Raw genomic sequence first — 22,447 nt, 5'->3', positions numbered from 1 at the left:
ACTCAGAGATCCACCTGCCTCTGCCTCCCAAGTGCTGGGATTAAAGGCATGTGCCACCACTGCCTATTTTAATGTCTCATTATTAACATAAATAAGTCTTTTTCAGTGCCACCCACACACACACCTTTATGTGTGAAGTGACTGCTGAATATTCACCACCACACAAGGGTCCCCCAGGTGTTTTACTGGTCTCCATAATTGTCGTCTGACTATGCAAGGCAATCAGGCTTAGTGCAGATCTAGAGAGTAACTGGCATGTCCCAGAGCACACAGCCAATGAGTAGACTGGAAACAGGCTCTGTCTAGTGCCCATGCTCTTCCACATGGCAAAAAAAGGTTTGTCCCATGGGACTCCTTTAGAGGGATGGCGAACTTCCTGGCCATGGAGACTGACTCAGCACACATGGAGACCAACCAGACGCCACAAGGCTGGGCTAGTCTTGCCTCTCTCTGATCGTGGATCAGATTATACACACTGACTATAAACTCAAGAGGCTGGCTTTACCCACTCTGTAGCTCTGGAAGGTTATGTTACCATTCATTAAAAGTAGACTCCAACAGTGGTACCTTGCTGGAGGTAAGCCACCCAGCACCCCACAGTGAGTACCTAATAATGGCTAACTCTCATGAAACCCAGGGGCCGAACTGACTGCTTACCTACAAGGGCAGGGTCAGTCTCAGTGTTACTAATTTCAATTCATTGACAATTGCTTTGTCGGCATAGAAAAAGTTGGTATTTGCCTCTGTTTAAATCAAAAGCTGGTGTTTCCTAGGTTGAATACTGAGAGAAAACTGCCGTTACTTTGTCATTTGCTCTGTTGTGAACAGCTTTACAGTTCCTCTTCGCTTTTTCGTCTGATTGAAACTGTGCAGTTGGTTTTTGCTTATGTTACTGAGGGCGCACTCCCAAGTGCCTGCCTGCCTGCCTGCCCTAAGTTCTCATGGTCAGAAACCCCCAGACCTGGCTGAGATGGAGCTCAGTATCAGAGCACTTGCCTGGGGTGCACAGGGTCCTTGGTTCAATACCAGCTCACACAAAACACTGGGTTTGATTTCAGTCACCACCTACACTGGGCATAGTGGTACACACCCAGGAGATAGAGGCAGAAGGATCAAAAGTATAAGGAACATTGGCTACATAGAGTTTGAGGCCTGCCTAAGATACACGAGAGTCCACCCCATGCCCTAGACCAAATTAAAAAAAAAAAAAAGGCAAACACATGAAAAAAATACAAATGTTGGCTCAAGGCTAGTATAGTTCTAGATAGCTCCCAGTTCTTTCCCTTTGTTTAGTTAGCAATATCTAACCTCTGTGGTCACATGCTCCATGGTGCTGAGAGATTAGCTGCCTCCATTCACAACCCATTCTAATACATACTAACTAGATTGCGGGAGGGGGGAGCCAAACTAGGAAACCCCAGAAGGTCTTTACAACTAAACCCATAAAGTATCTGGTGATGCATGCTATTGCTTGCGGCTGTTGCCACTAATGAACGAATCTTTCCCCACAGCTAAACAGTGAGTGTGTGGTGGACGACATGATGCCTGAGCACCAGGACCTGCTTCAGTCTCAGGATTCTGCCAGCAGCAACACGACAGAAGACGTGCTGCAGATCAGAGACGAGACCCCCAGTTTGGAGGCCTGTCTAGATAATGCTAGCAGCCAGCTGCCTGAGGTGGGGAGACATGGGGCTGATGCATGGCCAATCTAGGTTCCCCTCAGCATCCCCGCCTCATCCCTCGCTTCTCTCCCCAAAGAGTTTTCAGCTGACGTGCTGCGGATGATTTGATTTGTTTTCAGTATTTCTAACCTGTTGGGTTGTTCTAAACAAAACAGTCAGACCCAGGTGGGTTGTTTGTATGTGTGTTTTCTTTCTCTCTTTTTAAAGTCGATATGTTGGAAACAGCCTACAGGTTAAAAATAATGTCAAGTGTGTCAATGAGCATTGTGCATCGCAGAGGGTGACTTGGCGACTACGCCAGTGCTTCTCTGGGGGGACAGCAGGCATCGCCTGGGGCACTGCGACTCTGTGAAGGACTGCTTCTGCGTGTCCCTCCCCTCCCCTTTTGCTTTGAATGGGTTTTCTGTGATTGGTGCTATGACCGGGTTAGGACCTCAGGCTAGCTGTGTTAGCAGACGGTTCAATGAACCTTACCAAAAGACTTTGGAACCACTAGTATTATGGTTTTGGGAAAGGCCTGTGAGAAGAAAGGCCAGATTCCAAGCTAATGACTGACCAAAACTCAGTAAGTATTAGTTGTCTTAGCATTTCTTATTTTAAAAGATGATTATAGATACTTTTTTTAAAAAAAATGTCATATCGCTGTAGTTCTGTTGCTCGTGCGTCTCTCAGTCGGTAAGTAATAGAAACTGGTACTTTTTTTTTTTTGTCTTAATGAAATTAATATAGTTACTAGACCCTAGCCGAAATGGTTATTTGATTGTATTGCTTTTGCAAGGCAAAGTCTCATGCTCTTGCTAGGTGGAGAACTGGATGCATCTGCTTTGAAATTCAAATAGGGTGAAAGATGCAGGCAGCTCAGTGGAGTGTTCATTGCAATTTTACTAGGGATGATGGGATTTACTGTCTACATTAAGGAAGACTGAAAAGGCATTTTCAAAACTATATATTTATATCTATATATAGATACACACATTTCAGTACAGGAACTCAGTAATATGTTGAAGGATTTGTGGAAATTCAGAGAGTAATAAACTGGTTGGTTTTGGTGGTGACAGAGATAAAGGACAGGTTTCAAGGTATTTGTACCTTCCAGGTAGAAGGGTAGCATACGGAAACATGGCATGTGATGCGTTCAGCTGACTGCAGGGAGTTCAGTATCCCAGGAAATAAAATGAGGTGGGGTCGGGGAGCGAAGATGAGGGAAATGAGAATTGAAGAGGATCAGGCGCATGTGGTCGGGTACCACTCTCAAAATAGACGTCATCAGAGAGCAGGGATTCCTGCAGAGGCTGCTTTCCAAGAGATGGTTCTGCTGGTGAGCATTGAGAAAAATCAGATTTAAAGGAGGGAAGGTTCTTGTGGATCACTGTGTGGTGCTTTTCAGTCCCTGAAAGACTAGCCAGTGGTAGCACTCATGGCAGAAGTAAACACCAAGCAACTCTATCGACACATCCTGGAATGAAAGGACAAGGAGGAAAGAGAAGTCCCACAGTCCCTTCAAGGGCACACCCTCATTGACATAGATGCTCCCCCCATGCCCACCACCTTCCAGTAGCACCACAATGGGAAGTAAGCCCTGCATAGACCCTTGGGGAATATTCTAGTCCCAAAGCATAGTAACACCTTATGTCAAGATAAGGAGTGTGTCGGAGCCCTAAATGGAGATGCTGCACAGGCAAGCATTCATTCATTCATTCATATATTCATTCACTCATTTCTTCTTTTTTTAGGCAGGATCCTTCTCTGCAGCACTGGTAGTTCTTGAATTCATGACAGTCCTCATGCTTCAGCTCTCAAGGGCTGGAACGAGAGATGTGAGCTGCCACGTTACCTAGCTCAGCCAGCACTACTGAGCTCCTATCTTGTCCTAGACACTATTCTAGGATCTGGGCATATACAACAGGCAGCTAGTGACATGGTGCTTAATCCTAATAGAACTAACAGATAATAAGCAAGTAAAAACAGATTTTTAAAGATGTGAGAAAGTGGTCACTGTATTAAGTCTTCTCCAGACATTTAACAGTGATAAGGGTTTAAGTGAAAAGAGAGTAGCCAGTGAGGTGAGGCTCAGGCTAACCTAGGAACCTGTGCAGGGTGTTTGTCTGTTTCTTGGCTGTTTTGTTTCCAGTTGGGTTTTGATTTAGGCTTTGTGTGATGGAGTCTCTCTGGGTTACCTAGACCTGGAACTCAGAGTAATCCTCCTGCCTCTACCTCCCAAGTGCTAGAATTACAGGGATGAGCCTAGCTTCATCCCACAGTATGTAATGGTCCAATGGCCTTCCTGCCTAAGTACCATAAAGTCCCCAGGGCATCATTTCTATCAAAGAAAGAGCTCTTCAGTTTGTCTTTCCTTTTTAGTAAGGGGTTCACTCTCACTGTACTTTGAAGGATGGGAATGAAAGTCATTGTAGAACAGTGTCGTTTCATTTAGAGTGACAGCATTGCCTCTGTTAGCAGGGCTGGTGGAATTTGCTTTCCCATGTCTCTAATACAGTATCCGATGTTCCAAAATTGCCCTCCCATAAAGAAACAGGAAAGCACTGAGATTTTAAAATCAAAATAATTTAAAAGTAATTTTTGCAAGCATTTAGTTTATTTTTTTAAAGATTATTTATTTTTTATATATATAAACGCTCCATCTTCATGCACACCTGAATTGGGAGTCAGACTCCATTACAGGTGGTTGTGAGCCACCTGTGGTTGCTGGGAATTAAACTAAGGACCACTGTAAGAGCAGCCAGTGCTCTTAACCACTGAGCCATCTCTCTAGCCCCGCTGTCTAGTTAATTTTCATAGGTGAAATGGCTTAGGAATTACAGGAACAAATCTATACCTAAGTATTTGTCTGAAGATTTCCCTTAAAGTATGCTGATGTTGGGAAGGTAAAGAAGGCGTCTTAGTTACTGTTCGGCTGCTTTTGAAGAGAGCCATGACCAAGGCAACTGATAAAGTCAAGCATTTAATTGGGAACTTGATTAAAGTTCAATGCATTATCACCATGTTGGGGAGCATGGCAGCAGGCAGGATAGTGCTTGAGCAGTAGCTAAGAGCTTTCATCTTACCTGGAAGTTCCAGATAGAGAGACGCAGACAGACAAACAGATAGCGAGCTTGAGCTCTGGAATTGGAGTGCCCTGGGCTTTTGAAACCTCAAAGCCCATCCCCAGTGACATCCAACAAGGCCACACCTCCTGATACTTCCTAAACAGTCTCCCAGCTGGGAACCAAAGATTCAAATAAATGAGCCTATGGAGGTCATTGCTATTCAGGCCACCACAGGAAGCATTTCACAGCAGGAATGCTGCTACTCTATGCCTGAAAACCAAATCACTGGCGGACTGGAGACAGGGCTCAGCAAATAGGAGCACCTGCTGCACTTCCAGAGGACCCAACTCCAGTCCCAACAATCAGAGCTGACAGTCCCTAACCATCAGTAACTTCAACTCCAGGAGATCCAATGCCTCTAGCCTATCAGCACGTGCACATACCCATGTGCAGACACACGTACACACACCTACACAATTAAAAATAATAAAAGCAATCTTTAGGGAAAAAAATCTTCCTTTCTGATCTCTTCAAAACATAAGCTCTTCACTTGATTTCATTAAAGAAGCCTTCAGTCATAGGCCACAGAAAGCTTTACACATAGAAAATGAACCTTTATAAGTAACAAAACATACGTATGTCCAGTCACTGTGTGACTGGAATTCAAGGAAATTTGAGCCTCATAATCTGCTATATAAACAATGGAATCCATTCACTAACCCAGTGTACTACTCAATGAAGTCTAGGGGTGCTGTATACCAAATAATAATAATTTCCAATAAAGCATCACTTAGAAATTGTAACTTAGCAGCAAGTGATAGGCAAATATAGGTATACACTAATGAAAAGTGGGGGTGGGGGCTTCACGCTGCCATGTTTGGGTTTGTAACACAGTTCAAACTGATGTAGGGGGAAAAACAAGTGCTGTCAGTTCAGTTGTAATGTTATTGCTAGAGGTGTTAAATAACATTGTCCAGGTTACTGGTGCTGTTTCACTAGCTAAGTCTTTCAAACCAGCATCCAGGTGGAACCTGCAGCTATCTTAAATAGAGTCCACGGGATGTCTTAAGCTTTGTGAGGTCAAGGGTCACTGCTCGCATGTCACATGCAGATCCATGTCTCCTCAGTGCACTTCTGTTTCTCTCCCACACTCCTCAGCCTTTGAGGTCTGCTGCCTTTCCTCGGGCTACCATCCCTAGGCACCTCTCTCTGAGCCTTCTAAGCCTCTTTCTAAGACTGGTCTCAGCTGGTCACAGTTGTCCCTTTGGTTGGGCACCGGCAGACAACTTGCATGTGGCTGATGCTGTTCACCGTTTGCATTCCGTATGCCGGTGTACGATGTTGTAACTTGCGCGTTAGCCTAAGCCCACTCCAAGAGTACGGACCCCCAGTTTAATTTGTAGCAGAACGCCTGTTTCGGATGTGCTCAGAATGCTTTTCATGGGTGAGTGTTATAGAAGAGTGAACCAAGGCTAATTCAGGGGTTCTAACTTCCGCTTGCTTTTCACCTTTTGTAGGAAAAATTCCATTTTTAAGCCATAAAAGAAATATTGAACACTACTGCAAATATTCAGTAATGTAAGTCTACTACTGAAAAAAAAAAGTTTATCTTGGCTTTTCTCTAAAGCCCTGGCTGTCCTGGAACTCACTCTGTAGAGCAGGCTGGCCTCAAACTCAGAAATCCACCTGCCTCTGCCTCCCAAATGCTGGGATTAAAGGCATGTGCCACCACTGCCTGGCACTATCTTGGCTTTTGAATCAGTGCTACTATTAGGTAAAACTCAAATTGATCCGACTAATATTCATGCAAATTAGAAATGAGTGTTGACACCATTATGATTGAACATGACTTTATACATGGTTTTCTTTCTTTCTTTTTTTTTTTTTTTTTAACTGTGGCAGTTCATTTATCTAGCTAGCATCCGCTGGGTTTCTCTGCCTTGGCAGTCACAGTACATTATGTAAGCATGTTAACAGTGGGTAGGAAAAGAGACCACTTAACTACTGTTATACTCTGTAGCATGCATTTTCATTATTACTCATTTGCTAAAGGTTATGGATATGCAGCCATTCTTGTTTGATAAATGGGCTTATAATTTATTTGATTTCAGAAGTTAACAACTTAAAGTTTCATACTCTTTTGAGAGCTCTGTCTTAACTATGAGGCTTTACTGGGTTTCAAAGCTGCAAAGAGCTATATTGTCTTATTACCTGAAGCCAGCTCTCTACATCCCAGATACCAGGAAAGTGAATACACTTGTTTGAGTCTTCTGATGACTGGCCAGTGTCTGATTCTGGCTTGTGGGCAGTGTGGCCCCCATAGGATCAGTAGATTCACTCTTGAACCATTTTAGTACCGATAGCCAGAAGTTACTATTCTGATAAAATGAAAGGGATGCCAGGGCGTTCAAAGAGAGACTTCATAGTAACAATGCCAAGTTTTCTTGTCTAGAGATATAATGTATATAAGAGAAGGTATTTAAGCAAAGGACAGATTCCAGTCAGTACCCAAATCCTGTAAATAAGAGGGAGAAGGAAAACAAAGTAAAAAGTGTTTGGTGGTTTTATGTAGTGGTTGGCTGTATTTTGTAATTTTTTAAATTCTAGGGCTGGGGATTAGACTCAGTAGTCATCTATTTGCCTCATGTGTTAGACCTTGAGTTCTTCTACACCAGCCAAAAACAAATGGGAAAAGCAAAGCAATAAGACCATTTAAAAAGACAATTGCATATATTCACAATTCAAAAACTACAGAGTAGACAGTGGAGACCTGGATGCTATCAGTTGTCCTTCATTGCATTAATAAAATTCTTTTGCTGTTGCTGAAGCCTGCTAAATCTGCGATTACTTCACAGGATACAAGCTCAGTATTAAAGGAGGAACATGTTACAGCCTTTGAAGATGAAGGGTCATACATTATTCAAGACCAACAGGACCCACTAGGATGTCAAGGGATTCTTGATTTAGAAGAAACCGACATGCCAGAGCCCCTGGCCCCTGAAAGCTACCCTGAGTCCATCTGCGAAGAGGACGTCACCTTGGCTTTGAAAGAGTTAGATGAACGGTGTGAGGAGGAAGAGGCCGATTTCTCGGGGTTGTCCAGGTGAGTGTAGTCACACATACAGTAATGAGTCTCTGCTCCACCCCCATCCCTTTCAAAGATGCCCCTCCCCCATCCCAGTTTATGCATTCTGATGTATGGGTATTTAGTCTATAATGTTACTGTCTTCATTCTTAAAGATAAGACATGCTATAGTTGTTTGCCTCTGTTAGCATCCATCCCTAACACACCATGTTAGAAACACACCACATGTCTATTTGGGAGAATACCAAATGGCCAAGTGTTAAAATTGATAGCAAAATGAATTTCAGGGCTACCATGATGGTCTGTCAGAGGTCAGATGTTCAGTTAGATTGTCAGAGAGATTACTTCTTGGTACTGGAGGATGACACATTGAATCCTTCAGATGTTTACATTCTGCACATTCAAATAGTGAAACCAGAATGTGAAATGTTCTCAGACAAAACTTTCCTTCACTTGTGGATCAAATTGAGTGGTTATTGCATAAACTCTTAAAGGGAATTCTGGTGGCTCCTAGTAGGTTTGCACACAAAACAGTTCTATGATCTGAATTTTGATACTGTCTAATATGTCCTATTTCTCAACAGCATGGCTGCCTAAAACCCCACACAATGACACCACCAGTAGACACGCTGGTGTGATAGGGAAAGTTCACAAGGCCCTGCCCCTAGATGAAGAGCTATAGGCGATCAATGGTTGATCAGAGAGTGGGGGAGGGGGGAAGGAGCCCCTATATGATTACAAATACTCAGCCCTGAGCACATACAGATTAAGAACAGCATAAATGGAATCTCAGCACTGTGTGTGTGTGTGTGTGTGTGTGTGTGTATGTGAATAATGAAGAGGGCATGGAGCTGAGAGGGAATTGGGGGCATGGGGGGGACAAGCAGTTGGAAGAGGAAGAAGGTGGGACAGAAATCATGTAAATACAGTACCCAGGTATAAAGTTCTTAAAGTCACTGAAGGGACTTCTTTTAACCAGATGTGCTGTGTGCTAGACCTCTGTGCTCAGTAGGCACACAGCATCCTCTTGAGCTGTAGAAAAGGATCGAAGTGAGCTGCTTTGCTAGCTAGCATTTGCCATGTTGTGAGTGGTTCTATTGTGAGTGGTATTAGGAAGGTTTCCCTGTGAAGTCTAGAAGATACTCTTCAGCAACAGGTGGCCTAGTCCTCTGGCTCTTCAAATCTTCCCACCCCCTCTTCCTTGGTATCCCTTGAGTCTTAGGTATAGGGTTGCCATCTTATAACGTGAACCATTCATGTTACATTCAGACTCAAAATCTGAGACTGAGTGGAACACAACTTGGTCTTTTCCCATGGCTCCAGTCTTATGTTTTGACTGTCTGTCTGGGTGTGGGAATGATAAATTCCCAAGATAAAGTAGCCACCCCTCTGTCCACTCCCTTGACTGCTTTGCTGCTAAGCACATTCATATGCTTCTGAAATAGCTGAGAATATGCCACGGCTGGGCTTTGGGCCTGTGAGTACGCGTGTACTTGCATGCATGCACACACACACACACATACATGTACAGACACGCAATTAAGACAAGTAAAAGAAGAATATAGAGCTAAATAAAATTTAAAGGGATCCAATATAAGCCATAATATGAACACATCCTAATCCATATATATATTAATTGGTTGTATGTTTGTTTGGTTTGAGGCAGGAACTCTCTACATAGCCCTAGCTGTCCTGGGACTATGTAGACCGGGCAGGCTTCAAACTCACAGAAAACCACTTGCCTCTGCTGCCCAAATGCTGGGATTAAAGTGCACGCCAACATGCCCAGCCCTGATCCATATTCTTTGTAAATGTAATGTAGTAGCATATTGCAGACTTGGGTTAAGACAGTCGCTGGACATTAAAGAGTCTTAAAATAGGAAGACCATGAATTTACTTGTACTATCCTAGGGATTTAGGGTGCATTCTCTAAATTAGTGGTTCTCAGCCTTCCTAATGCTGTGCCTAATACAGTTCCTCATGTAGTAGCCCCACCCACAAAATTATTTTGTTGACACTTCCTACCTGTAATTTTCTTACTATTATGAATCATAATGTAAATATCTGACGTGCGACCTCCAGAGGGGTTGCAGCCCACAGTTTGAGAACTGCTGCTCAAAATCAGTGTATATCTGTGAATGAGAATAGTTTCCACAAAATGGTATAAAGTACTAGGAGTCTGTTCTTTTGAGATAGCCTAAGGATTACTGTGGTTTTTGTGTCCACAGTCAAGAAGAAGATGAACAAGACGGTTTTCCAGAAGTGCAGACCTCGCCTCTCCCAACGCCTTTTCTGTCTGCCATAATAGCAGCTTTCCAGCCAATGGCTTATGAGGACGAGGAAGAGGCATGGCGCTGCCACGTCAACCAGACGCTGTCAGACACAGATGGGTCCTGTGCGGTGTTTACCTTCCACGTGTTTTCAAGACTGTTTCAGGTCAGTGGAGGTTAAGGCTTCTGAACTCACATCCTTAATTTGCTACTCTCCTGGCAGTACTCCTGGCATGTCCGTCACTTACTAGTGTATACATGTGAAAACCCACAGTGAAACCGCTACAAAACTGCAACTCGGGGTCTGACCAATTTTCTGTAGTATGCCGGGTACTATCCTGAGAAATAAAGAGAAATAAAGGCAAGCCATTGTATCTGCCCTCCACTAGCCATGGCAGGGAGGGGCACAGTGTTTATAAGGAGATGCTAAATGACACTTTAGTCTCTGTGGGAACTCAGTAACGAAGGTTGCTTTCCTCCATGAGCTAACAGTAGTAATACTGTCATTTTTCAAGCGCCCACCCAGTGCCACTCGCCATCCTAGATGCTTCCCAGTGAATATTCTCAGACAGCACTGTGGCACGTGGGTACCATTCTGAGCACTGTGTAGGGAAGGAGAGCATCTAAGGCACTGAGATGCAATGCCTTGTAAACTGTCCACCATCTTCCTTCCCTGCCAAGCTAAGTGTTCCCATGTACCCCAGCCTCCAGTTTCTTTCCTGGGCAGTCATCTGTGCTCAGTGGTGTGAGTTCAGACTTAACCTTCTGCACTCACTGCACCTTGGCTTTCTATCTGTATTCTCTCCTCACCAGAGATAGTAGCAGTTTCCTGATGCGTTTTTCCCCCCTCCCTTCAGTCTTAATATGTTCAAGCAATACCACACACATGTATGCAGATACACATTAGCTGTTCCCTATGCCCCTATGGTCCACCTCTCCTCAGGGAACCTGCTGTCTCCTGCTCCTGGGAGGTCACTGTTCATGGTAACTGCACACGATAGGCTAGAAGTCCTGAGCTCAAACACTCTCCCCTCTCCGCCAGACACCCCCCCAAAAAAAAAACCTCCCAAGTAGCTGAGAACATAGATATGTGCCATTGTATCCTACCATAATAGCTATTGGTTGACATATTTCCTAAATATACAGAGAAATATGTATAAAGTAAATAGAAATATGTAGAGACCTAATAGATCTGCTAATAGAATTCTGTGAATCATAATGATTTCAGTTGCAACACTTCTTTACATAAAAGAGGGAGAAGGCCTGTGTGTGTGTGTGTGTGTGTGTGTGTGTGTGAGAGAGAGAGAGAGAGAAATACTAAAAACTTTTCTCACACTTTCCTCATAGACAATTCAAAGGAAGTTTGGAGAGATAACTAATGAGGCCGTGGGCTTTCTTGGTGAGAGTCTGCAGCGCATTGGTACCAAGTTTAAAAGCTCATTGGAAGTAATGATGACATGTTCTGAATGCCCCACTGTCTTTGTGGATGCCGAAACGGTAAGCCAGGCGTGATGGTGCACAGGTGGAAATACCAGTACTCGGAAGGCTGAGGGTGGAGGAGAGTTTGAGGCTAGCCTGGGCTATAATGAATTCCAGGCCAGCCACCTCTCTATAGCAAAAATCTACTTCAAAACAATAAACAAGTAAGGACAACACTGGAATATTGTTGTTCACTTATTAGCCTTTTGTAAAAGCACTTCTCGATTTTGAATTGTAGAGAATTCGCATCTTAACCCTAATCTACATATCTAGCAAAATGTTGTCCCAGCCAGATGTGGTGGAACATACCTTTAATCGAAGTTTTTCTGGAGGCAGAGGCAGGCTGATCTCTGAGTTTAAGGACAGTATGGTATATATAGTAAGCTCTAGGCCAGCCGGAACCATGTAGTAAGACTGTCTCAGAGAGAGGAAGGGAGGGAGAGAGGGAGAGGTGGGGGACGGGGGGGGGGGGCGGAGAATAGGCAGGCAGACATTCCAGTATATGAAATGCTGAATACAACTTCACTGGTTCTATACATATAGAATCCAGAGTGAGAAAACTGAAATGTCATAGTCTAGAGATTTATGTCCTTTCCTATTCTTGAACTAGTTTGATAGGAGATGGCTAGACAAAATATCCAGATCTCTTTGGTCCAGATCTCCCTGGCTTGCTCTGACAGCTACATGTTTAGAAGCTTGAGAGATGGTACCTTTGAGGTGTGCACTGGTCTGGTAAGGAGCAGAAGGTGTCCAGTAACCAGCTAGTGGGTGCTTATGACCTGTGTGTCTGTTTTCACAGCTGATGGCGTGCGGTTTGCTGGAAACACTCAAGTTTGGTGTCTTGGAGCTGCAGGAACATCTGGATACTTACACCACCAAGAGAGAAGCAGCCGAGCAGGTCAGTCTCCTCCACACACACACAAATCATTTGCTTTAGACTCAAGTGTTGACCCGGATGCAGATTACCCCAGGCATGCAGCTCTCTCACTGACCTCGTGGTAGGTCCTAGGACAGCTCTTCTCTGTCTTGAGAAATCCTGCCTAAGAGCACAGTGGGAGACTGCAGCGGACGTCAGCATGGCAGGAGGGGTAAGTAGTGGTTGGAAATGCAGGTGACAGAGCTGTGGTGCAGGGCGTCTGTCCCCTCTGATAAAACTCATCTTGCTGTTGGGGGTTGGGGGGAGGCAACAAGCCTGGAGCATACGGTAATTGTTGCCCGTTAGTAAATGGTCCCCTAGTGCTAGTCAGCCATTTAAACGCTGACCCAGCTCCCTCCGTCCAATGCAGAAAACAAGGAGGGAAAAACTCTTCTCCCAGACAAACTTTAGGCTTTAGGCTTTTTTTTTTCTAAATAGATGAAACTTTCACTAATTAGTATTAAATATAACCGCATTTAAAGACCTCTGAAAAACAGAGTGTGAAACCTGGACCTTCTTTTCTAAAATATCCTAGCTGAAAATATGCAGCACAGATTGAACATGTAAATAGGAGGTCAGTATCCCTGACCCAAAATCTAAAGTCCAAAATGCTTCAAAGTCTGAAGCTTTCAGCACCGACTTGATGACAGAGGTGTCATGTGATAGGTCACAACATTCTGTTGTGACAGAAGAAAACAATCATCAGGAGCTCAAATTAAGACTGTGGTAGTGAAGGCTCACCAACCAGACTGTCCCCCAATAATAGTGATGGGTAACCAACCAGACTGTCCCCCGAGTGGCTCAGCTTATATATTTACTTTGTTTTATAAGCAATTGTGACTTATACAACATTACCTGCAGGCTGTGTGAAGAACATCCACAGGCACATGCACATCCTGTGCTAGACTTGGGTTTCATTAAAAACAAACAACTCATGTGGACCAAAACCTGAAAAAATCTGGTCCCCAGCTTTTTTGATAAGGGGCATTCAATCTGTAGTTATTCAGAATAGCCAAGTAGGTATTAATAAAAGTGCCAGGGACAAGAGAGGCTTCTCAGTCAGCCTCCACAGCAAAGCTATTGTAAGCCAAGTACTATGGATGATTTCCAACGGGAAGGAAATTTTGGCAGAACTGGGAAATGATCTTGGACTCTGAATTTGAGGTCGGAGGATCTTTTGGGAAAGAAAATACCAGCACCAAGGCCTTCTCTCCTTATCATGGGAGTGTCGGCTCATTTGTGGTCTGAAAGAATAAAGAGAGCCTGAAGAAAAGAGGTCTCGGCTCAGCAGATTATCAGGCGTGATCAGCTCGAGTTCCTATAAATATCGCTGTCTGCATACAGATGTCCACATCTGCCAGACAGCTCTCTGGGAATGGAATTGCTGGGTCATAGAATCTGTATGAGTTTGAGTCCACCAAGCAATCTTACTACAGAAGTGTTTGTCATCGGGCGCACATGGATTTTCTGTTGCTTCACCCCTTGTTCATCAGTCTTCTTCATGACTACTATTTGAACATAGATAACTTCATAGGGATAGCTTATGAATTCTGCCTATGAATGGAAATGAGCTGGGTTTCTCAGTTACTCATAAGAGGTCTGTTTGTTTGTTTGTTTGTTTGTTTGTTTTTTCGAGATAGGGTGGTTTCTCTGTATAGCCCTGGCTGTCCTGGAACTCACTCTGTAGACCAGGCTGGCCTCAAACTCAGAAATCCACCTGCCTCTGCCTCCCAAGTGCTGGGATTAAAGACATGCGCCACCACTGCCCAGCAAGGTCTTTATTTTAAATATATGCTTTATTTATCATTTGTGGACAGAGAAGGGCCATACCATGGCATACAAGTGGTAGTCATAGGACACCTTTGGAGTTTCTTTCCTTTTAGCAAGTGAATCCCAGAGATCCAACTCAGGTCATCAGGCTTGGTGGCAAGTGCATACACCCACTGACTTTTGATACATGCCTTTTTATTGGATGTGTGTATTGAAGCTACTTTTCCCCTGTTGCTATCATTTTCACTACTGAAGCACCTTTTGATGACCAGAAAACTTTTGCTTTAATGAAATGAAAGTTTATTCTACCCCACCATGCTGGTGTCTCATGAGTCTTCAGATGTCTCTGCCTATCCTAGATGCCCAGTGGCATCACAATGGCCCAATGAATTAAGCCTCCCTGGTCTACATTCCTTTCCCACACAGCTCAGCACTACCCACATTGCAGTCTGAAATGGCCTTGTAACTCACTCTAACTGCCGGAACTCACAAGACACTCCAAATCTCAAGGCAAGCCCTTCGAAGCATTTTTAGAGTATCTGCTTCAAGCTTTGGGAAACTCTGGTCCCTACTACAGGATGACTGGCCACACAGAGAAAAAGAGACATCCCAGCCAAGAGCCCACAAGTCAGGAGTAAAGCATGCTTGGAACTTTGGGGCCCTGGTCAAACCATGAGCTAATGTGGCTGATCCTAGGCAAACCAGGAACAGCACATATGTTCATCTGATATTGTTTACATGCATAGCAAATATTGTTTCTCTCCTCACACTTACTTTAAGGCATTACATTTTAGAGTGCTTGATTTTACAGCAATAGGTAACTACTTTTAATGAGGCAGTTTCAAATAATGATACGCTAGACCTTCACAGCTCCAGACATTACCGTGAGAGAAGGCCGCTCAGAGGAGCAAACTGTGTTTCATTTTTTGTGTGTGTCAGAAAACCCAATCTTGTAAAGATACCATCGATAGAATTAATGTACCTGAAAATCAAACAGCATACTAATGGAAAATCTGAAATTTAATTCTAAAATGCATATGGACATACAAATGGATTATAATTGCCCAAATTTTCTTCAGCATAGGTCAGTGGCCCCTAACTTAACCACTCCTATCTGGCCCGCTGTTTATTTTCTGTAAACAAAGTATTTTGGGGACACAGCTGCCCTGCTTGTGTATATATCACATATGCCGTGCTTCCTACCTAGAACTGAGTTAATATTCACCACCAAGACAACACGGGTGGACAAGCCTAAGGTACCATTTCCATTTTCTAGGAAACATCTTGTAGATTTTGCCATGAAGAACATTAAAATTTGAAGTTTTACTTCTAGCCACCAACACTTATTAAAGATTCCAAAGCAGGCGCTACCTACATAAGAGCAGACAGACCCGTGGGACATGACAGATGCTAGCCAGGCCCAGTATGCCAGTGTAATGTATAACAAATGTGTTATCGCGTTCCGAGCAGAAGACTGGCCTCAGTGGATTCTGCCGAGAGTGGAAAGCCAACCTTGACTCCTGGGTCCATCGGCCCTGTCTTCACTGCTCTGTTCTCCTGGTGTATCGCTGAGCACTTCTCTGCAGTTTGTCTGCTGTTGGCTTTGTTTTTATAGAGCTTTCTGCATGCCCGGTTAAGGGTCCCACAGCTGAGATTTACCACCAGCCGTAACTGATATCTTTGGTACACATCCAGTGTTTCCATCCTCTGTGTTCAAGTGTAACAACGAGGCAGGAACCAGGGCCTCGGAGTCTTTGCAAGAATCGGACCTATTTCTCACCAACACCATAGGACTACAATTTGATCTCTTCTTCTAGCACCCAGCCCCCACCCCACCCCCACCGTTGGTCAACACATCAAAGGCCCCACGAAAAGAGGGCCACCCAGAGAGTTGGGCTCCCTCACAGGCGCTTCCCTTCTCTTCTTCAGCACGTCAGCCCCTCCCTCGGTACCTACCATCACTGAGGACTGCTGCTCACGGAACCCTTAGGGCATGAACTTGAAGCCACCGCTGTCTGCCCGCCCTCTACAGCAAGGGACACACACAGGGCTCACTGCAGTACTCTCCCAAAGTCCTGCCTGACGCTCACTGTCTGTCGTTGGCTTGGATGGTTGCTTGCTTGTACATAAGCTGCTACTCAAACAGGGCCTCCTGCAGCAGCTAAGCTTTTCATTGGAGCAAAGAAAACGTGAGAGCAGTTAGGTAGGAGGTGGGGCCTCTCTGCACGGCCCTTCCGCTGCATCTGTGCATGCTATTAGCTAGTATTCAGCCACGGGACTATATTATTGGGGATAAAATCTGAAATTATTACAATAAATAGTATTCCCTAAAAATGCTGAACATGGTGTGCAGTATTTAAAATGTTTAGAATAGGTAGTAAATAATCAGCTGAAATAACTTTTCCATTTTACTAGTTTACTTGGACACACTGGGCAAGCAGTTTAAGTGTATAGTCATTTTAACATGTTGTATGAATAGAGATTAAGGCATAAATTACATGGTAGATATTGAGTGAATTTCAGGGAATCTGCAGATAGCTTCCGACAATGACTATCACAAGCTGTCTCTTTCAAGAAAGGTTTAACATGTTTTTATTACAAGATGCTGTCAAGAAAATAACCCAAGGGCCAGTGTTGTCTGGGTAGTTGTGATAAGAGAGACAGAAGTCAAAGACATTGTTTTTTTTTTGAAACAATTACCATTTCTAATTTTGATTCTTTCTATGTGGAACACTAAGCTACAATTGAGAATTTGAAATATCTAACACCAAAATATTTTCCAGGGAACTACTTGGCTGGTCATTATTTTCAAAAGACAAAGTCTGAGTGGTTGATGACTCATTTCACAAATACCAGCACACCACCATGCAGCCAGCCAGAAACTGCAGAAGCTTGGGGGCTTCGTCTGAAGGCCCTTAGCTCTCACTTTGGAAATTCTGTAGCTCCACTTTTTCTACACACCCCACAACACTACTTTATTTTAAATTAGTATTGACTTTAAGAAAACCCACATATATCCAAATGCCTCAGAGACAGCATGCTCATCCTTTATTACCATCCAAACAGAAAGAAAATAAATAAAAACAGGATTTAGATAGATCTCTGTTTCACTAATTAAAGGTGGCATGCGTCTTCGGAGAACTAAACTTTGGATGAGCACATGGCCCTGGCTCATTTTTCTGTAAGTTGCCTTTATTAGATCAGCCAAAGGGAAAGTGACTCTTTCATTTTCCAAGTCTCACATTTAGACATAAAGGTCAGGTAGAGATGGCAAAGATTTCCAATAAAATTCACCAAGCAAAGGATCTCACACTATGAGACACCACGGGTCCCGAGAACACTGATTGCATCTTTGTTAATAAACTTATGCTGTCTGCATCTTATATTGATCCTTGTTCATTTGTTTCTATGACTGGCCCGAGGTAGAGATGAGATTGTGTCTACAGCCAGTCCTAGCCTTTTTGACTTTATACAGACAGACTTGTTACAGCACTGGTTTCATTCATTGTTTAATGGCTATTGAAATTTACCCTTACTCATTTCTACAGTGGCTAGACAACTGCAAGAGGACATTTGGTGCCAACGAAGACATATACAGGATAAACACCAACGCGCACGTAAGTCTCTGTATCTTCCCACCGAGCGCCTGCGTCTGATATTATAAAACAATGTATGCATGCAGCTGTCCTTATTTGATATCCCTGGAGAGAATGTTGGCAAGCCTTTTCATTTTGATTATCAGAACAATCTCCCTGAAAGTTAGGTTCAGTGAAATATTGGCTTAGTAATGAAAACTTCACTTTAATAAAAATGAACAACCAGCTTGTGACTGAAGCTTAATAACATTTAGTAGATAAGCTTGATGGGTATCTAGACAGTCCAGGTTGGCACTTAGTGCATCTGCCTCTCAGGGGGAGGAACGGTTGTGCATTAGTATTCTATGGATATATTCTGTGGTGATAAAAGCAAACCCCAGGGCAGTGAGCTCTGTAGCTGTTACTCTAATCCGTTGTGTTTTGTCTAGTTGCTTTAAGCAGTAGCAACACATTTTCTTAAGAGAAGGGCATAGCCATAGTACTTCCTATGGGAAAGTATGTTAAGACCCGTGCGCCATTCCAGTAGGAGCAACCAGATACTAGGAGAGAGCCTTCAGCAGCTTGCCCATCGCCACGCCTGACACTTGATTTCTGCTTCAGTAACATTTATAATAATAGATATCTCCACAAAAGGTATCCTATAATAAAAATCTGAAGTCTGAATAAGAATGAAATCTTGAGAGAATCATAATTTAACTGTTTTCATAATTGCCCAGTGCCAATACCTTTTTCATGGTCATAGTCTCTGCTCACAACTCAGTCGAAGGTCCCTTAGTTATTTCCATTTTGAACATGAGAACTGAGGCTCAGTGGGGCCAACTCATCTAACAATAAATAAGTAATAGAACCCAAGATTCAAACCTAAACAGGTAATTCTAAGCCCTGTACTCTCTGAAAGGAACATTAAAATCATGAATAAAGAAACGAGACAAGGTAGAAGTTAACTGTGGAATTGAAGCCAGTGGATGCTCTAGACAGTCCCTACAAGCATCCATCTAAACTAAGTGGAGATGCTCTGTGGTTCTTAGATAGTCCTTGTCCCTCAAATAGTTCCATAATCCCCAAGACGGTTTACTAGTGAACAGCTTGAGATATTCAGAGTAAAAACCGGAGACTGTACTCTTCAGACGGATTTGTGCCCCCACACACACACAGACTTTGTGCTGTCTGTGCCCACGCGCCAGTCTGTACAAGCAGTCAGTAAATACTGAGTTAATGAAGACAGACTCCCTCATGCAAATATCAGTGTACTTACAGTGTGTATGTGTGTTGTCCTCCACATCTGTTTCAGTGCATCGAGATCAGTTTTGGTAAACCACAGCGATAGAGTTTGTGCCTTTGCCTGTAACTGTAGTGACCATAAGCGGTATTAGCGCATATCAACACCGACACTACTGGCATGTGTGTGGAGAATCAGTTCCATGTATCATGCTAACAGGAATGAGGAAAGGGATTTAAAACTTGAATTTCCACCAGAATTAAACCATATGAAACCTGCTGCTGCTGTTTGAAGTTGGACTGTGCTCTGCTAATGTAACTCGGCCACTGTTTGCATAGTTTACAGTCAGCTGTGTGGAGCTAAAGTTCACCTTTGCTTAGCAAATCCTTGCTAAACTCACAGGAATCCTTCAGAGGAAACCGCTCAGAAAAGCAGGTTCTAGAAGCTCCATTTATGTCCCCAACAGTCTGTTTAAATTAGAAGTTACTCTTCTCACACATCCAGTGCTTTTCACTGTTTTGCATACATCATCTTCCCTGGATTCAAACCCAGTTAGGTCAAAGTTCTAGACCCAAATGACATTTGAAGTATAGCGGCAAAACACACAAGCTCTCTGTGTTCCACCCCGTGGCCCATCGCACGAGGGAGACAGCCCGAGTACTGTTAGAGGCTACTAGGAAAGTCTAGAATGAGCCACACTAGAGAGCCTGCTGCTGGTAAGTAATTCCGTGCATGAGTATGAAGTTGATTCAGCAAATCATTTGGTAAAAAAAATAAAAAATAAAAATAATGGTAAATTCATTTAGTAAGTTTCCCACTGCACTCATGGAAATGTTATTACAAGTGGCTCTGTTGGGATGAAAAACCTGGATTGAAATACATTTACAATAGCTAGGGCTCCCAAGATCACTTCACTCTGTTCTAGTCTTTGACTTTTATGCAAAAACAAACTGTAGCTCAAGTTAACCTTAACTTGCCAAAGAGAAAGAGAGAAAGCCTCCCCGGGTCACTGCCGCGCGTGTCCGGAAAGCAGTAGTCTGGAAATGACTTTGTATAAATGTGTTCCTCAGTTTACATGGGGCATCTGTAACCTTAGTTGCAATGATTTCTTATACTAATTCTTGATCTTTCTCTCCTTGTATTTTTTTTTTTGTGACCCGATCACCTTGCTTAGCAAATGGGAATTCTAGCAGTAAGTGGCCTGTCTTGATTTATAGATTCCTTATCCTTGTGAGACAAACTGGTTTTCATCTGCCATTTGTCCTCTTGTGACCCTAGCAAACATTTTTGCCATTGACTACTTTGAAAGTAGCGTGTGCTTCAATTTTCCATAGCCCTAATTCATGACACCTTGGTCCTAAAAAAACAAGGCAACAGTGAGACTTTCAAACGAGTATGTACATGTAACTAGCAGTTGTGTGGTTCTCTATCACTGCCTATCACTGACGTGTCTCCTGTCACATCCTAAAACTTAAATTGCACATGTCGGTTTCATAGTCTCACTTGAATGAGATCACCAAGTGGTTTTCTTAAGAGTCCATTTCCTTAAAAGCCCCCCTTTGGTAAGAGGACACCCAGTTTCGCTCTGTTCCAGTTGACGGGTACATTAAGGACCTCAGTGGGATCAAAGCCTGCACACCCGCGAATTCCCATCACCAACTCCAAGTTTTAAATTCATGTTGAGTCCTCCCCCTCCAAAGCATCCTACATACTGCCTTTGACACTGTCTGTCCGGTGTGAAAACATGTTTCCTACTAAAAAAGGAATTCCGTAACCAGCAAGAGCCTTGTTATTTGAAAGCCAGCTCCCAAAGCACCTTTCACCTGCCTCTCATCAGCCTCTCACACCGTATTAACTCGCTTACCGCAGAAGCACAAACGCCAACGACTTTAACATATTTGTACTGTTTTACTGGAAGCATGCTCTCTGGTCAGATCCGACGCTCGGCTAACCTCAGTTACCGCTGCTCATTCCTAGGAGCTGGAGCTCTGCAGAAGGCTGTACAGACTGCACTTTCAGCTGCTGCTTCTGTTCCAGGCCTACTGCAAACTCATCAACCAAGTAAATAGGATCAAGAACGAAGCAGAGGTAAGTCCCGGCAGGCACCAAGGACAGTTCTCAGAGCTGGGACTCTAGACTTGTGGGCCCACATGTGTATCCATGCTTATGTATATACATTCCTTGGTAGAATGCCTAAAGTCAAAAGCCATTTATTGATTTTTTCCCCCCAGTTGATCAATTAGCGCTCTTCCAAACTGATGTGCCATTGTTGTAAATGAGAGCTGATACCCAACAGGTTAAGCCAGAGGCTCAGTATCAGAAACAGATCTGTAATTGAAAGTAACGCACGCATAAAGTTGCACCGTGAAGCCCCTAGCATCTCATCTGTTTCTGTAGTCTTATAAATGAACACAGCATTAGTGCAGAGATTAATGTGTAGGTTCACAGATATTGACTATAATCTTTTTGTTCCCCTCCTTGCATGCTGGTACTCAAAAATTGTCATTGGGAAAGTAACTGAATTTTTAAAAATTTTATATAGATAGATATCATGTGTGTGTGTGTGTGTGTGTGTGTGTGTGTGTGTGTGTGTGTACATTCCTTGTTAGAATGCCTCAAGTCCATTGATTTTTCCCAGTTAGTCAATTAGCGTCCCTTCAATCTGATATGCCATGTCAGGTCATTGTAGTAAACAAATATATAGACACACATATATATATATTTCTATAAAATACCCTTGGCAACCAACCTTCTAACATATACTTTCCTTCACTGTCCAAAAGCAATTATAATCTTCCAAGATATAGTATAAGCATTTTTTGCAACCCAATTTATCTAGAGTATCTAAACCTGGTATAGGGGTTGTGCGTGCGTGCGTAGCCTAGGCTACATCAGAAGTAACTTTGTCTCTTTGTTTTATTTAAGTCTTTTATTTGCTGACTAATCTATATTCCTGACGGAGGAAAGTTCCTACCATCAGCTTATCCCCTGAAACTGATTAGGTTCCCTTTTGGTTGCTGACCATAGAAGAGATCCTTAAAGACTTACCTGTTTTAGGTCATCAACATGTCGGAAGAACTTGCCCAGCTGGAAGGCACCCTTAAGGAAGCTGAGGCCGCTTCAGAAAATGAAGAAATTGATATTTCCAAAGCTGCACAGACCACAATAGAAACTGCCATTCATTCTCTGATCGAAACTTTGAAGAACAAGGAATTTGTATCAGCTGTAGCACAAGTCAAAGCTTTTAGGTAAGCTGGGAAGAGACATCACAGCACTTAGTATGTCTACTCAAATAATAAACAGGCACCAGTTACTCACTGGGCAGTTTTGTTCATAGATTTTAACCTGAAATGTAGCATACGTAGTGAGGACGTACACCTCAG

The 22,447-nt window shown here is 43.3% G+C and overlaps 1 protein-coding gene across 18 annotated transcripts in view; it reads left to right on the top strand.

Moving 5' to 3' along the window:
* Positions 1-22,447, top strand: part of Fryl (FRY like transcription coactivator) — a 239,220-nt gene that overhangs the window by 214,513 nt on the left and 2,260 nt on the right. For 14 of the 18 annotated variants that reach the window (XM_031342658.1, XM_031342654.1, XM_031342656.1 and 11 more), the window contains 9 exons: positions 1,512-1,676; positions 7,585-7,832; positions 10,043-10,250; positions 11,432-11,581; positions 12,363-12,461; positions 17,798-17,866; positions 20,239-20,256; positions 21,042-21,152; positions 22,122-22,312. In XM_031342658.1, the coding sequence (XP_031198518.1) occupies positions 1,512-1,676; positions 7,585-7,832; positions 10,043-10,250; positions 11,432-11,581; positions 12,363-12,461; positions 17,798-17,866; positions 20,239-20,256; positions 21,042-21,152; positions 22,122-22,312 (1,259 nt within the window). The remainder of the gene's footprint in view (positions 1-1,511; positions 1,677-7,584; positions 7,833-10,042; positions 10,251-11,431; positions 11,582-12,362; positions 12,462-17,797; positions 17,867-20,238; positions 20,257-21,041; positions 21,153-22,121; positions 22,313-22,447) is intronic. The other 4 variants (XM_031342660.1, XM_031342650.1, XM_031342649.1 and 1 more) reach the window with 1 other exon arrangement.

Source organism: Mastomys coucha, unplaced genomic scaffold (assembly GCF_008632895.1).
Source record: "Mastomys coucha isolate ucsf_1 unplaced genomic scaffold, UCSF_Mcou_1 pScaffold22, whole genome shotgun sequence".
NCBI lineage: Eukaryota > Metazoa > Chordata > Mammalia > Rodentia > Muridae > Mastomys > Mastomys coucha.
The sequence above is the reverse complement of the archived record's forward strand: the minus strand, read 5'-3'. Positions and strand labels throughout refer to the sequence as shown.